Source organism: Macaca mulatta, chromosome 2, assembly GCF_049350105.2.
Source record: "Macaca mulatta isolate MMU2019108-1 chromosome 2, T2T-MMU8v2.0, whole genome shotgun sequence".
Taxonomy (NCBI): domain Eukaryota; kingdom Metazoa; phylum Chordata; class Mammalia; order Primates; family Cercopithecidae; genus Macaca; species Macaca mulatta.
In genome coordinates, this window is record NC_133407.1 from 17,744,548 (window position 1) to 17,761,361 (window position 16,814).

The following is a 16,814-nucleotide window of genomic DNA, read 5'->3' on the forward strand; positions in this document are numbered from 1 at the left end:
CTCTCTCTGCACCTCAGTTTTGTCCCAGGAAAATGATAATAGCACATATCTCAGTTACTGTAAAGGTTAAAGAAATGGATACATGTAGAACCCTTAGATCAATGCCTGCGATGTCCTACATGCTATTTAAGTCTTAGTTATTATTTACTTAACTGCTTGGCCAGTATAGACATTAGGCTTTGAACTCTGGTTTGGATAGTCTTTCCTTCTTTATTCCCTGTTAACATTTCACTTGGAAAATCATGAAGGACCTTCTTAGAGATTTAGAGCAATTTCTTCTTTCTATAGTGGGTATGGGTATTCTGAGCAACAAGCTGTCTGAAACCTAATGTCTTAAAACAACAATTGTTTTCCCCCTAGAGGTCTCAATGTTGGCTAGCATGACTTTATAGCATACCATAGTGGCTGGGGTGTTTGAGTCTACTCTCCACATGTCTTTCATATTCCTTGATCAGCATGCTAGCCAGCACATATTCTTGAGATGGCCATGACAGAAGGCCAAGAAGGCAAACCAATTATGTAAAAGCCCACTTTAAACTCCTGATTGCATTATACTCCCTTGGTCAAAGAAAATCATATGGCTAAGCCCAATGTGAAGAGGTGGGAAGTACCCTCTGGCTTTTAGCAGGAAGAATTGCGAAGTTACGTGGCAAAGGGCTTGGATATAAAGACAGGTAAAGAGATGGCTTTGGCATTTTCAGAGGACGTTTAGAAGTCAGTAATTCTGGTGATTATGGGTATGAAGTAGTTTGAAAAACCTGTGAAAGTTACATGAGGACTCTTGGTAGTAAGCGATGGAAACATTAACTCAAGGTATTATAAACAATGGTAATTTAAGGCTGTTAAGACTAGTGTAGTGACGACTTTTGGAAGGCTTAGTCTAGGTGCTTAAACAATATCAGCAGTCTTCGGTCTCTCTGCATCTTTCAGCTCTGCTTTCCTTCAGGTTGAGTTTATTCCTATGGGGGAAGGTGGCTGCAAAGAGTGTCAGATCTCTGTTCTTCCGGGTTCAAGATCAAAAGATAAAGTACTCCTCTCTCAACAATCTGAGGAAAGTTTAATTATTTGAGAGTGAGGTAAATATCCATCTCTGAATCAGTCATGGTTTCCAGGGCAATATGATGCTCTCAGTAGTAATGATGACTCACCTGCTCTCTTGGCACTGGGGAGAGTGTCAATTCCTTTTATAGAATGTGTACTGAGCCTAGATGACGAAGGTACCTTTGTCAGAGATAGGGTTAAAGTGCTTCTATTAGAAGTGGGGAGATAACCCAGTGTTGAGAAAACAAGACGGTCTACGGTCTACCATAAATTATTTATAGCTGCTCACTAAATTAGAAGTCCAGGAAGCTCTGTTCCCTTTTTGTGGATTTTCTTGCACTATTTAAATGGGGTAGAATCTCTGCATTATTTTGTCTAAGCTTTGAAATAATTCAATGGGAGGTGTTTTGAAATAAGGTTAGATATAAATATTTTACGATTGTATTTATTATAAAGTTAACATTCATCTCAGGGTGGAATTTAGTTTACAGTCTAAGAATACTTTCTAATTTTTGCAGAGAAATATCACAGGAGGATAAATGTTAATATTTCAATTCAACAAACACTTATTGTTTGTAAATGTTTGTCAAGTTGAATTGAATTAACATTTTAGTGAGCATTGCTGCAGACTCTGTGACCTATATTTAAATATTTGAAAAATAATCCCTCCTCTTTCCTGCTGTTACTTATAATAGTTTTTTTTGGCTTAACTTCCCACAGTCTTGATATCCAACAGTCTATTCCTGGGGTGGGCAAAAGTCTGCCTCCAATGCCAAGGAAAAGGGCAGAGTACTTTGAGGCATGTAATTTGGTATGAATGTGAAATTATAAACTTGAAGAGAATTTCTCTAGAGTAAGATTTGTAGTAAATTAGCAACAGAAGGGCTTTATTTTCATGATTTCTTTTCAAATTACAGATTCATTTGAAGTTCTGCTTTTTAGGAAAAACAGAGTATTTTCTCAATTCTAGGGTCTCTTGCGTTTGCGCTTAAGCCTATATGCAGTGGTGTGGCCGTAAATTGGCTTTCAGAAGGAAAAGCAAGCGCCAGTTATGTCTTCCAATTTTCATGGTGTAAATATTTCTGTCACAGCAAATTGCAAGCTACCAATGGTTGTAGTTTATGAATTTCCTGAATATTTAACAGTGGACTCTCAACCACTACAAACTAGCTCTAGAACACCACTGGTTCTGTGGGCCATAATCTTAACTCTTCCAGCCCATAATCTTAACTCTTCCAGTCTTCTAACCACGTGCATAATGTGAAGTAGCATAATCAATTCAAAAACTCTCAGGGTCAAGATATTTCCCATGAAGCTCACTGATGTCTGGCAACTGGCTTCAGAGTTTACCAAATCAAAAGCATTTCACCCATGGTTGGAAGGTTCCACCTGGAATAATTTCTAAGTCACAGTAACATTGTTTTGTTTCCAAGAGGTGTAACTTCTTTCAGTAGATAACTCTAGCAAAGTAAAGCTGCATGTGATGATTGCATTAGTATTTGAGGAGCACATTATTGGCAGGCTCTTATAGCTAAAATATCCACTTCCCTAGGCCCTAGGTCAGATCTCTAAAATACCAGAAAAACTGTGCAACTCTTTTCCTTTGAATTCCATAGATTAATGTTTCTATATTCCTGAATCTAAATGGAGTTTAACTTTGAAGTTTTTATATTGACTAAGATTTAAGGACGATATTTTGATAGGCCAGTGATCACTTGCACTGATAAGATAGCCTTCTTCATCTTCCCCTGGGAAAGTAAGAGCAGACACTTTCAAGAGGACAATGATTCCAATTTCATGGGTTGTCAGAAATTTAGCAAGAAGGAAAAAAATTAGTGCCTAGGAGACCTCTAAGGCTTTTCCTAATTTCCATTTGACCCTGTCAACCCAATTGGAGAGATAACATTTCTCCCAGAAAATATTAATGGCTAATATGCTTTTTTTCTTTGGTTTGAAAATCAGCGACACTGAGAGCCTAAAGCAACATGTGATTATTGAGCATAATTGAAACTCAGGGGGCTCAGGTTTAAAACCACCACTATGGCAGAAAACCAGTGACTATATTTCTGATATCTGCCTAGGAAAGTAAAAAATGTTTTACTATACAAGGTTACCTGTTGCTGAGGGCACCTTCTAGGCCTTTGTGATGGCATTCAGGTTAAATGGATATCCACTAAAGGATAATTTTCAAGCAGGCCTAGAAGAGTCATGTCTGTAAGTCTTTTCAACAACAACAAACAGCTCAGGAACTCCCACTCTGCTACTTTGTTTGGTCTCCCGAGTATCATTTATCTATTCCCTTGACACACAATCTCTGCAATCTCTCAGATGGAAATCACTTCATAGACTTGCATGGATACCGAGGGGTTTATTGTTTTCAATATGGAAAAGGTGAGCAGTTACACAATGCTGCTTTTGTGCCAGTGTATTTCTCTAGGTGATGGGAGGTACAGAGTCTAGAAAACTAGGGAACAGTCTTTGTTTTTATTTTTATCTTTATATTGGTGATCTTTTTAAAAGTTACAATTACAGTAGAATAGAGCACGTGGGTGTCTGTGATGAATTCCACAAGCCATGTGATATGTGCTGATATATGCAGAGCATACGGAAAGCAGATGGAAAAAATCTCAGGAGTGCTGGGAGACTCAGTGCATCAGAAGAAATTTCAAATGGGAAGATGAGACTAGGAGAGAAACTTGGTCCAAAGTGGTCCAGGGAGGCGCTAAGTAGCTGCTGAAGAGGGGGACTGGAAAGGCTATTTTCAGAGAGAAAAGAATGTCTTGCAAAAGGACAAGAGAAATAAAAACAAAAAGCGGGGGACTTATATAACCAATCTGAGAACTGAGATTCTCTAATGTTAGAAGCATAGTTGTAAGTAAAGGAAAATTATTTTGTAGCAAGTTTATCATTATTGCATATGCCAAGATCAAGCCAGAATATTAATGTTATTACCACACAGTAGGATTGGTGAAACCTCTTGCTTATTTTTCTCTCTTCTATGCCAAGGTTAGTGGAAGGGACAAAGAGTTTTATGAAGTTATTATTGCTTTTCCAGTCTACTTACTTGAATGCCTTTTGACAGTAGTTTATGGTTTCGGTATTATGTCCCCAAACTGAACGTACCTTGTTTACTGGCTTCCACCATATAAGATTAGTTTATTAAATGTATTTTGTCTTTAGGCTGTTTTCATATATTGAAAACAAGAGTTGTGAGGAATAAATCGTCCCTAGAAACATAGGCAGAGGTGACTTCAAACATTTTGGCTTTCCTCCCAACAACTCATTTCATTTAAGCATTTATTTAAGAAGAGGATAGGGTACTTTATAGTAGAAACACTTCTAAACCAGCATTTATGAAAGTATGCTGTGGCCAGTAGACTTCCAAGAGATCTTAATAGATGATCTCTCAAAAAATGGTTCCATGGTTAAATAAGTTTGGGAGATGCTAACTGCTATATTATCCCTCTCTTGGAAATTCAAAGTACTCATTAGGACATTTAAAATTTTGAGAGGGCCTGTAATATAGAAGCATTGTTTTTTAAATTGTACTTTAAGTTCTAGGGTACATGTGCACAACGTGCAGGTTTGCTACATATGTAAACATGTGCCATGTTGGTGTACTGCACCCATTAACTCGTCATTTACATTAGATATATCTCCTAATGCTATCCCTCCCGCTTCCCCCCCCAAATCCCACGACAGGCCCTGGTGTGTGGTGTTCTGCACCCTGTGTCCAAGTGTTCTCATTATTCAATTCCCACCTATGAGTGAGAACATGCGGTTCCCCAACTATTAGTTTAGGGGAGGGTATGTGGCTCAGTCAACAAGTTATGGTGAAGACATCAATGTGTAAGATACTGTGAAGACTTCCGGGGAAAATATTCTTACCTAAATAGAGAGAACTTAAGTGCTTTTGCTATAGCCCCCTCCACTCTTGGGACACTGCTGTATAAGGATGGGACATATGGAGTTGTAGCAGCTGTCTTGTGAACATGAGAGGAAACCTCCCTAACACTGAGCATGGCTAGCTGAAATTATAGTAAATAACTGGTTCCTGATATTATTGAACAATCCAACCAGCTTGACAAATGGCCTTATGAATTAAGCCAAGTATACTTTTTTGTTCGAGAAGGGCTTATTCTGTCACCTAGACTGGAGTGCAGTGGTCCAATTATAGCTCACTGCAACCTCCACCTCCCAGGCTCAAGTGATCCTCCCACCTCAGCCTCCTACGTAGCTGGGACCACAGATGTACACCTCCACACCCAGCTAATTTTTGTATTCTTTGTAGAGATGGGGTTTCACCATGTTGCCCAGGCTGGTCTTGAACTCCTGGACTTAATCTGCCCACCTCAGCCTCCTGAAGTGCTAGGATTATAGGCATAAGCCACCATGCCTTGCCAAGTGTACTTCTAAGTGTAGACAAAAATCAATGTAATTGATATGCCTAGCAGTGTTCAAACTTATTTGATAGTAGGACTTTTTAAGTGGAAAACCTATTAAGATGGTATACCATGGAGCATAATTTGAGAATTCTGGTGTAAGACCTTTGTTATCATAGTTAATAGCTGCATCCCCTCTTGCCTCAAATCACCTCTTTTCAACTCAGCTGGAGTGTTACACTGGGTGTATCAGTCCATTCTCATGCTGCTAATAAAGACACCTGAGACTGGGCAATTTATAAAGAAAAAGAGGTTAATGGGCTCACAGTTCCACATGGCTGGGGAGTCCTCACAATCATGGTGGAAGGTGGAGGAGGAGCAAAGGCACGTCTTACATGGCAGCAGGTAAGAGACTTATTCACTATCATGAAAACAGCGTGAGAAAACCCACCCCCATAATTCAATTACCTCCTACCAGGTCCCTCCCATGACCCATGGGGATTATGGGAGCTACAATTCAAGATGACGTTTGGGTGAGGGCACAGCCAAACCATATCCCTGGGCTTTACAGGCTCTGAGAGTGACTGCGATAGGCACATTACCCCAACACAAAGCCCAGATCTACACGGTTAGCAAAAAGTTTTAACCGAAATAATTCAGCTGTTTTAGGATGCCTTTCCCCCAAGAGCACCTTTAGCCAGTTTGACAGAAGCATTTTAAAATGATACTATGGTTAATACATGTAAGTTTTGTGTAGCCATAACTTGTTAGGGAAGGATTTTACCAATTTTATTGTATGTCTTTACATGCACGAGGAAATGGAGGCAGGCTCAGGAAGAGTTAGGAATTTGCCTAGATTCAAAGTTATTTAGCTGCACAATTAGAATCTTATAGTTATTCCCAAGATTTCTGGAGAAAGCTTTCTTCATAGCCTCAGTTCAGGATGAAATCATAGCATAAGCTTTTGAGTTAACAGATTGCCAGTACAATTTGTGCCTGAAAAGGTGAGAAAAAGGATGGTTCAACAAAGCTTTTCTCCTATAGGTAGGAAGTATATACGTCTATTTGTTTTATACTTTTTAAGTTCTTTTCAAAAACTATACGAGAAACCACATGTATGAAACTTTCAAAAGATATAAAAAGCGAATGGAAAAGCCCCCACCCCCATTGCATCTTCTTTCCCCCTCCCTCAGGTAGACTAAATTTATGACATATCCTTCCATATTTTGTGTATACATGTGGATTTTTAAAAAAATGTTTAAAAATTGAATCAAATATCCCTGTTTCTCAGAACCTCACTTTTATCTTTTACTAATTTATCATGATCATCCTGTACTTTAATTGAAGTAGATAATTCATTTTAATAGCTGCGTATTACATTGTTGCTATAGTACATTTTAATTCACTATTAATTTCTGAATATTAAATCTTGTTTCTAGTTATTTTGTATGGAATATACCTATACACCCACAGTACAGAGATTTAGATATAACAGCATATATGTGCACATATTTATATGTACCATCTATCCTCGATATTGATACCTTTTTTCTTGGTAGACCAGCATTTCAAAACTGGTTTGCTCTGTAAGAAGATATGAGTATTATTAAAAGGTTTATAGCAGCTTTCTATCATTCTCACCACCACTGGAAGTTGTCACTCTAAAGTTTGTTTCCGATATCATTGGGAAACATGGTTAATACAGGAATCCTTCATTTTATGTGCTTAACCTTATTTTCCAGACATTGTGTTTTGGGGGGTTTTGTTTTACAAATTGAGGGTTTGTGGTAATCCTCCATTGAGCAAATCCATCAGTGTCATCTTCCCAACAGCATGTGCTCACTTCATGTCTGTGTTAGGTTTTGGTAATTCTCATAATAATGTTTGAGTCATCAGTTCTCTTTGATGTTACTGTTGTAATTGTTCTGGGGCTCCCCATAGAATGCGCCCATAGAAGCTGGAAAACTTAGTATTTATTGTGTGTGTTCTGACTGCTGTCCAACTGGCCATTCCCCCCATCTCTGTCCTTCTCTCTTCAGGCTTTCCAATTTCCCGAGACAGCAATATCAAAATGAGGCCAACAAATAATGCTACAATGGCCTCTGAGTGTTCAAATGAAAGGAAGAGTCACATGTCTGTCACAAACTAGAAATGGTTAAGCTTAGTGAGGATGGTATGCCAAAAGCCAAAACAGACAAAGTTAGGCCCCTTGTGCCAAATAGCCAATTTATGAATGCAAAGGAAAAGTTCTTGAAGGAAATTAGAGGTTCTACTTCAGTGAATACATGAATAAGAAAGCAAAACAACCTTATTGCGGATACAAAGGTTTTAGAGTTCTGAGTAGATCAAACCAGGCATGACATTGCCTTAAGCCAAAGCCTATTTCAGAGCAACACACTAACTTTCTCCAATTCTGCAAAGGCTGAGAGGGGTGCAGAAGATGCAGAAGGAAAGTTAGAAGCTAGCAGAGGTTGGTTCATGAGGTTTGAGCACAGCAGCTGTCTCCATAACATAAAAGTGCAAGGTGAAGCGGCAAATGATGGAGAAACTGCAACAAGGTATCCCGAAGATCTAGCTAAGATCATTGAAGAATGTGGCTACATTAAACAGGTTTCTGATGTAGGCAAATCAGTCTTATATTGGAATAAGCTGCCACCTAGAAGTTTCATGACCAGAGAGAAGTCAATGCCTGTCTTCAAAGCTTCAAAGACAGGCTGAATCTATTTTTAGGAGCTAATGCAGCTGGTGACTAGGTTGAAGTCAATGCTCATTTACCATTCTGAAAATTTGAAGACTCTTCAGATTTATGCTAAAGTTACTCTGCCTGTACTCTGTAAATGGAACAACAAAGCCTGTGACAGCATATCTCTTTATAGCATGGTTTACTGAATATTTGAAGCCCACTGTTGAGACATGAGACTTACTGCTCAGAAAAAAAGATTCTTTTCAAAATATTACTGCTCATTGACAATGCACCTAGTCACCCAAGAGCTCTGATGGAGATGTACAAGGAGATTAATATTTCCATGCTTGCTAACACAACATTCATTTTACAGCTCATGGATCAAGGATTAGACTTTCAAGTCTTATTTAAGAAATATCACAGCTATACCCTTACAGAATATATAAGTGATTCCTCTGATGGATCTGGGCAAAGTGAATTGAAAATTTTATGGGTTTACTCTTTTATACACCATTAAAAACACTGATGACTTATAGGAGGAGGTCAAAATAGTAATAATGGGGATATGGAAGAAGTTAATTCCAACTCTCGTGGTTGACCTTTAGGGGTGGTAAGACTTCAGGCAAGGAAGTCACTGAAGATGTGGTGAAAACAGCAAGAGAACTAGAATTAGAAGTGAAGCCTGAAGATGTGACTGAATTGCTGCAGTCTCATGATAAAACTTGAATGGATGAGGAGCCTCTTCCTATGGATGAGCAAAGAAAGTGGTTTTGTGAGAAGAAATCTACTCAGTGAGCATGTTGTGAATCTTGTTGAAAGGATAACAAAGGATATAGAATATTACATAAACTTAGTTGGCAAAGCAGCAGCAAAGTTTGAAAGGGCTGACTTCAATTTTGAAAGAAGTTCTGCTGTGGGTAAGATGTGTTCAAACAGCATTGCCTACTACAGAGAAATCTTTTGTGAAAGAAGAGTCAGGCAATGTGGCAAACTTCATTGTTGTCTTATTGTAAGAAATTGTCAGTCACCCCCAACCTTCAGCCCTTTGATCAGTCAGCAACCATCAACATCAAGGCAAGACCCTCCAGGAGCAAAAAGATTACAACTCACTGAAGTCTCAGATAATCCTTAGCACTTTTTAGCAATAAGGTATTTTTAATCATGGCATGTGCATTGTGTTTTAGATATAATGCCATTGTACACTCAGACTACAGTATACGGTAAATGTAACCTTTATATACACTGAGGAACCTCCAAAATTGTGACCCCCTTTTACTGCAGCATTCACTTTATTGTAGTGTTCTGGAACCAAACCTACAATACCCCAAGGGATGCCTGTATGATTGTTTTAATTTGTACTTCTTTGATTATTACTGATTTTGAATACCTTTTCTGGTATGTATTGAGCAATGAATTTTTTTTATGAAAGCTAGCCAGTGTGATAAAAGGTTTAAAAACTTTATAGCTACATACGTCTTCTGAAAAAGTGTTCAGAGAATGGCGTACATAGAACATCTAGTACTTTGTGAGCGTGTGTGCCCGTATGTATGCTAACATTATTGCTCAAAGATTCCCATATTACTAGTTAATATTGACAATTTTAAATAAGATATTGTATATTTCAATGATAGTATCTATATGCAAACATCAATATTTAACTTAATATAAAAAGCTGTATACATTTGGAAAAAGGAACTTCATCTTACTGTATTCCATATTCACATTATAGAATGGCCTTCCTAAAATGATGTAATTGTCCCTTCTTTCCAGTTTTTATAGTCTGCATTTTTTCATGTTTATGATTTTAATTTTTACAAAAACCATTTCAAATTAGAAAAGAAGATTGTATTAGTCCAGTTTTACAGGTAAGAGACTTGAGGCCCAAGAGGAGCATCGTTGTGTCTTTAAATATTAGTTGAACATTTATGATTTAGTGACAGGATCATAAGATCATAATTCCATTACTGGAATCTAGTTTACAAAGGCATTCCTTATGTTTGGTGTGATTTTTTTTTTTTTTTGCTATTACATATAAAAATCACAATAAATGCTCTGACAAACATTTCTGTCAGTGTCTCTATTTCCTTAGACTTGATTCCTAGATTTGAAGTACCGGGTCAAGTGTTGTGAACATTTAAAGGCTCGTGAATCGCTAGTTTTTCAAGGCCATTTCCGACTTTTCTTTTGGTATAGACAAAAGCCAAGCCTAAAAGAGAGGAGTCAATGTTATTATATAGAGCACCATGTTCTCAATGCTATTTTAGTCTTTTCTCACTCATATTCCATATTTCATCCATGCCCTTAAGTGTGATAATTCTCTTTCCCCCCAACATCCAAAATGACTTTATAGATATTCTATCAATGGCTACAGCCCACTTTTTTGCCCCCTCATATTCAGGTAATTTATTTTTTCTTGTATTTTTTTAAGTTTTGGGGTACATGTGCAGGTTACCTAGGTAAACATAAACCACACAGTTTGCTGCACTTATCAACTCACCACCTAGGTATTAAGCCCCACATGCATTAGCTCTTTTCCCTAATATTCTCCCCTCACCCTCCCCTGATAGGCTCTAGTTATGTTGCTCCCCTCCCTGTGTCCATGTGTTCTTATTGTTCAGCTCCCACTTATAAGCGAGAACATGCAGTGTCTAGTTCTCTGTTCCTGTGTTAGTTTGCTAAGGATAATCAGCCCACTTACTTTTAACATGATACTGATTATCAGTCCTCCTTCCCGCTGGGCTGGACTAAGATTATGTTGATCTTCCTTGATTTTAAATGAACTTACAAGCAGGATTACACACCAAAAAAACCTCTTTCCTCCAAGCCAGCTATTTAATATAAGTGCCTATGTTAAATCCCCGATTTCGGATATGAAAGTAAGACCCACATGTTCAGAGATATATATCCAACCTGCTTTATCTAGCTTTTCACACCAGGGTTAAAGCCTGACGCTAACATGTGAGATAAATCTCATCATCAAAAAGATGCATCTTTTTACTCAGGCCAAGGAAATAACAGTAGGTCTGGAGTATTTATCTATCCATAGCTCTGCCTATACCTTGACCTTTATCTGTATCTTTCTTATCGCCAAGCCCTGTCTCTGAATCGGTTTTGTCATACATCATTCATGTTCATGACATTTTTACATTGCAGATTATAATATTGTGACTTTTAATTTTAGGTACCTAGTAGATGAAATCAAGAAAAGAGAAGGATTCAAGTTACTGCTGGAAGTAAGTGATTGCATAATTATGCTTGTGATTTTGTCAGTTAACAGTGATGAAGGTGGTAATTTTCTAATCTGTTATATATTTCATTGGTTTTTGTGTTGCAGACTTAAAAAACAAGTCATTAGTTTAATTCATAGAGTCTATTATGTTAATTTACTCTATTAGTGAGTACTTTTCCTTTGTTGGATTCACAGAGAATATACTTGCCTTTAAGTATTGAAAATTAAAATGCTCAATTATCAAGGATAATATTGAATAAATTATAACCTCTATCTTGATATATAAATTGCATAATGATTGTACTGCAAATATTCATCTGTGATTTAGTGGTGCCTGCATGTGAAAATTAAGTGAATGTACAATACTGCATACAGTTTTCTCTTTTTATAAAATAATGAGAGCATATTCGTTTTGGAGCAACGGGAAAACAAGTCATTTTGTCAACGTTGTATTGTTTGCTATGTGTAAGAAATGAGGTTGTTACAAAGCTAACTATAAATTGCAAGGTTATCTTAGATTTTGTTATAGTATATATATTATAGCAGTTTTTAACCTAATGTAAAAATAACCTAGAGATTCTAGTCTTGGAGCCTGTGCTATATATAAGAAATCTAGCTGGCTGGGCATTGGTGGCTCATACCTATGATCCCAGCACTTTGGGAGGCCAAGGCAGGCGGATCACCAGGTCAAGAGTTCGAGACCAGCCTAACATGGTGAAACCCTGTCTCTACTAAAAATACAAAAGTTAGTCAGGCATGGTGGCTCATGCTTGTAAACCCAGCTACTTGGGAGGCTGAGGCAGGAGAATTGCTAAAACCTGGGAGGTGGAGGTTGCAGTGAGCTAAGATCATGCCACTGCACTCCAGCCTGAGCAACAAGAGTGAAACTCTCTCAAAGAAAAAAAAAAAAAAAGCAAAGTAAAAAGAAAAAGAAATCTAGCTTTTTTTGGGTATTTATTCAATAAGATGCATTGAACAATTTACTATGTGTCAGGCATGGTTCTAGGCACAGGAGATAGAAAACAGAAAAGGGGCCCCGATTTCATGATGCTTACATTTGACTGGAAAGTGAAACGCACTAAATAAGCAAATTAATTAATAGGGAAATCAGGTAGTAAGAGTCTTAAAACAATAAAACGTGTTCATGAGATAATCTAGTATATAAATGAGACAAGGTTATAGATATATTATTGTATTAGGGGGAAGAGGGTAAAATGCTGAAATGGGGATGGCTTATTTGGTTTGGGTAATCTGGGTAGGGGATTTTAAGGTTATCTTTGAGCTGAGACCTGAATAAAGAGAAACAGCAAGCCATGCGGATATTTGGGGGAAAGACATTCTGGCAGAATTGGTAAACAACTGCAAGGCTTAAAGCTGAAGAGAGTTCTATCTTTGAGCAGCCAAAAAAAGTTGTATTGAATGAAGGGGAGTGGGCAGCAGGTGATGGAATTGGAGAGGTGGGCAGAGACCAGATCAGGTGGTGGTCAGGTAGGTCAAGGTAAAGCCTTTCGCCTGTATTCCAAATGTAGTCATTGGAGATGTTTTAACAAGACAGGGGTTTGACTTGCATTTTAAAAGACGATGCTTGATGTCATGAGAAGAGAGGAATGTTGAAAAAGCAATAGTGAAGAGAGGACAAGATAAAAATAAGGAAGACAAACTTGGAAACTTTTTAGTAGCCAAAGTGAAATATGACAATAGTCCTCAGGGAAGTTTGGGAAATACTTTCCAAAGAATCTAGACCATGGATTCCACTACTGTCTACAAAGGAAGCACCAGATTAGAAAGTTCTAAGCTTCCAGAAAAGCTAGAGATATGGAAGATCTTGCATGCATTCCAAAATAATAGTTAAACAACTTTCTGGTAGTACTAGAAAGACGACAAATTTAGAGCATGAAAAGTTCTACAGAACAGACAACCTGGTTTCTTCAATAGGCCAGTGACGTGAGGAAAAAATAAAGGAGGGAGTAATGATAATCTCTTTAGGTTCAAAGAGACCAAAGAAGCATAACAACCAAATAAAGCATATAGACCTTGTGAAATCCCAGTTTGAGCAAGCCAACTGTAAAAAGTAATTCTTGTAACAGTTGGGGAGTTTTGAATATGAACCGGCTATTAGACGGTGTCAAGGAATTGTCAATTTTGTGAAGCATAATGGCATTATAACTATGTAAGAAAATGTCTATAGTTTTTAGAAGTACATACCTAAGCATGTATGGGAGAAAAAGCAGTTATTTTACTTGAATTGAGTTTGATTACTTTATATTTTCTCGGGTTTGAGTTTCCTATTTTCTCAAATTTGGGTTGTGTTATTTTCTCTGGTAATGGGAGCTATAGTACTTATGAAAAGTCCTGTACACATTAGAATTGTAGTCTTTTGATAGAGCTGAAAGTGAGAAAAAAGATGGGCCGATTAAAAAGTTGTTTATATATTCTTCCTGAAGGTTTAGAAAAGAGAGGAACCACTTACCATTATCATTAGGAAATTGCAAACACTCAAGTCCTTGCAATGAAAGCTAAGGTAGGGTTTAATTATTAGTCAGCCTTCTGCCCCTGGATTTTTCATCTGTGGGAGCCAGCTGGCCCACAAGCAGTGAAGGTGATTTTCTAAATGGTTTTCCAGAATTCCTGCTGTAAGAATTTTTGTATGTGATCTGCATTTGCCGCTTTTCATTACAGCAATAAATAAAGCAGAATTAGACCTTGAATGTCACATGTAAGTATTAAGTTGATAGTCTTTTTGCTTATATATGGCATTCGTATGTCTCTATGTACATGTGTGTATTAGAGTGTGAGTACATGTGTCACTGTTGTCTAACAGCAAGGAGAAGGTTAAGTGGAACATTGGAAATTGTAGATGAACATCACAAGACAATACCCAGTACTTGAATTTTTTTTCCTGAAAAGAACAAAAATACATTTCCTGAAGATGATTGAAAGTTATTTTAAGTGAATTCTGAATTATTCATAGGCCTCTGAAAATCATCTCTTTTTCTGTGTTGGATCTAAGATCTAATAGACATTTCCTAGAGGTATATTCATTCTTAAACTATCATTCACATATTTTATTTTTATCTCTTGGGAGTCCTAATTATTCAACTTTTTTCTTTTCTCAAGGTCTACACTAGGAGTTATTAATGTTTCATCAACTTTGAGCTACAGAAGATCTTCGAGGACATATAGTCAACTTCCTGCACGATGCAGGAAAGCTATCTTAACAGTATCTGTTAACAAGTGGTCAACCTCTGAATACTTCCTATTTGCAGAGAATTCACTAGTTCATTCCTCTTCCAGATAGCTCTAACTATTCATGTTCTAATGGTGAACCCACTAATATGTATCAAGCAATTGTGATTTTTCTTACATTGTTATCTTGTTATATAGTTTTATTAGATTACAACTACCTCCTAATTGCTAAATCCAATGCATATTTTAATCATCTTGCTGAAATTCTGTAGCATCATGTTATCTATTTACTCCATCTCTTGATAGTCTTCCCCTGTCTTAGTTTCTTTGATTTCCTTTCCCAGTCTCCCAATTCCATGTGACTTGTTCTTTTCAGTCTCCACGTTAAGGGGTCTTTTCATCAGTGCACCCCCTTAAATATTCTTCTATACTCTGTCATCTTTGGCCAGTCTCCCTGAAATTTCTTCACATCCAGAGCTTTGTTATCAATTGCCTCTTTATAGCTCCTCATCCTCAACTTAGCTCCTAAACTCTAGGCCTTTGTATATGAATATATCCTGAAATTTTCACCTAGATGCCACAGACACCTCAAATTCAACATTTCTAAAGTTTAAGTGTAGTATTTTCCTTACCAAAATTCTACTTTCTTCTTTTGGTCATTAGAGCTATGATCCACCCAAGCCAAAGTCTTGATGTTGTTCTTACTATCTCCTTTTCTTTCCCCGCTAAATACATCTTGAATGCTTAGTCTTCTCCACTCCCAAAGCCACTGCGCCTTAGTTCAAGATCTCATCACTCTTCAGGAGGTTGGTACTATCTAGGTACTGTCTCCTAACTTGTGTCCCACTTCCAGTCTCAGATCCCTCCAGCCTAACCTCCACACTGCTGCTAGAGCAGCTTTTCGAAAATGAGATCTATTTCCTAGAGTAGTGAAACTCTCCAGTGACTCCGTCTTCCTCTAGAGTCAAGCCCAAGCTTCCAAGCATGTCATATAAGAAGTCCTTCATGACATAACTCCCATCTGCAATTCTAGCTTCACCTCTCTTCAGTACACCCTGTCCTCTATTCATTCCAAGTTCAGAAAGTGTTAGTCATTTTCTCGTCCCAATGCCTAGTCAATATTTATAACAAAGTTTTGCTTATTAAGTTGGACAGCTTGGTTACCCCTCGTTGGACATTAATGTTTCCCTTCAAATATATTAGCTAGAAATTAACAGTGATGTACCTCACTAGTACACATTTTAATGGAGCTACTCATTCACTTTAAAAGACATCTCTTTTTACCATTATGGCCCCAAATAATAGTCACTGACTACAGTGCTTGCTGTGTGCCAGACATGGTACGAAATTTTGAAAACACATTTTTTCTATCATCAAACCAACCCGGTGGAGCAATCATCATCATCTACATTTTATAGCTTAGGAAGCAGAAACTGAGAAAGTTTGATACTCATTCCAGCAAAGATCTGATGAAGTTGAAATTCAAAGCCACATCCTTCCAACTCCAAAACTTAAGGCTTTTTGTGCTATCCAGTGCTGCCTTTGAAATTTTTCAATAGTCTAATCTTAACACCTATAAGCTTGAAGTCAATTAAAATTCACCATTCCAGCTTTTCCTTCAGTCTATATTTGCATGATTGAATCTGTGTGCTGGATTCTGCATATATATTTATTAAAACAAAACAGTGCTAGCTTTATTATTCTGATCCAATGACATTATAAAGCAAAGGAGATTAATTTCTTTTGATATGATTCAGAATGTGAGCTGCTGCTACCTCTTAGTGACCACTAATTTCTTTCCCAAATGGTCTCAAAATTTGATAATTCTTCCTGAAATTGATAAAGAACTTTATATATTTTTTGTTTGAAAACCAGTATAAAATGTATTCACTCTTCTTTAATGGCACATTACTCTTTTGTTGTGAATTTTTAAAGATTATGATAATGCACTTGCTGCTACGGAATTTTTGCACCCTTCACTAGACACGTGGACTCCTGTAATACCTTCCTAATTTTGTGGATTTTAGAACACACTAAATGCGTTCTCAGGACACCCAAGTAGTCAGACTTTCATATATGTAAGCAATTAGAATTAAGTGGTGTATAAATGATTTTACTCTGAAAATACTCAGTGCCTTGAAGTCTCTTAAAAATTATGTAAAATACAAGCTACAGAGGCAGAGACAGGAAAAACTCATACTTTTGCAGAAATTCAAAAGGTATGTTTTTCAACTCTTAATGATTTGGGAAATTGCCAAAGCGAAGATACTCCAAATGAAGCATCAAATGTCTT

General features: G+C 37.3%; 1 protein-coding gene across 1 annotated transcript in view; it reads left to right on the plus strand.

The window, feature by feature from the left end:
* Positions 1-16,814, plus strand: part of GADL1 (glutamate decarboxylase like 1) — a 166,015-nt gene that overhangs the window by 95,573 nt on the left and 53,628 nt on the right. The window contains exon 13 of the mRNA XM_015132407.3: positions 11,288-11,339. Within this exon, the coding sequence (XP_014987893.1) occupies positions 11,288-11,339 (52 nt within the window). The remainder of the gene's footprint in view (positions 1-11,287; positions 11,340-16,814) is intronic.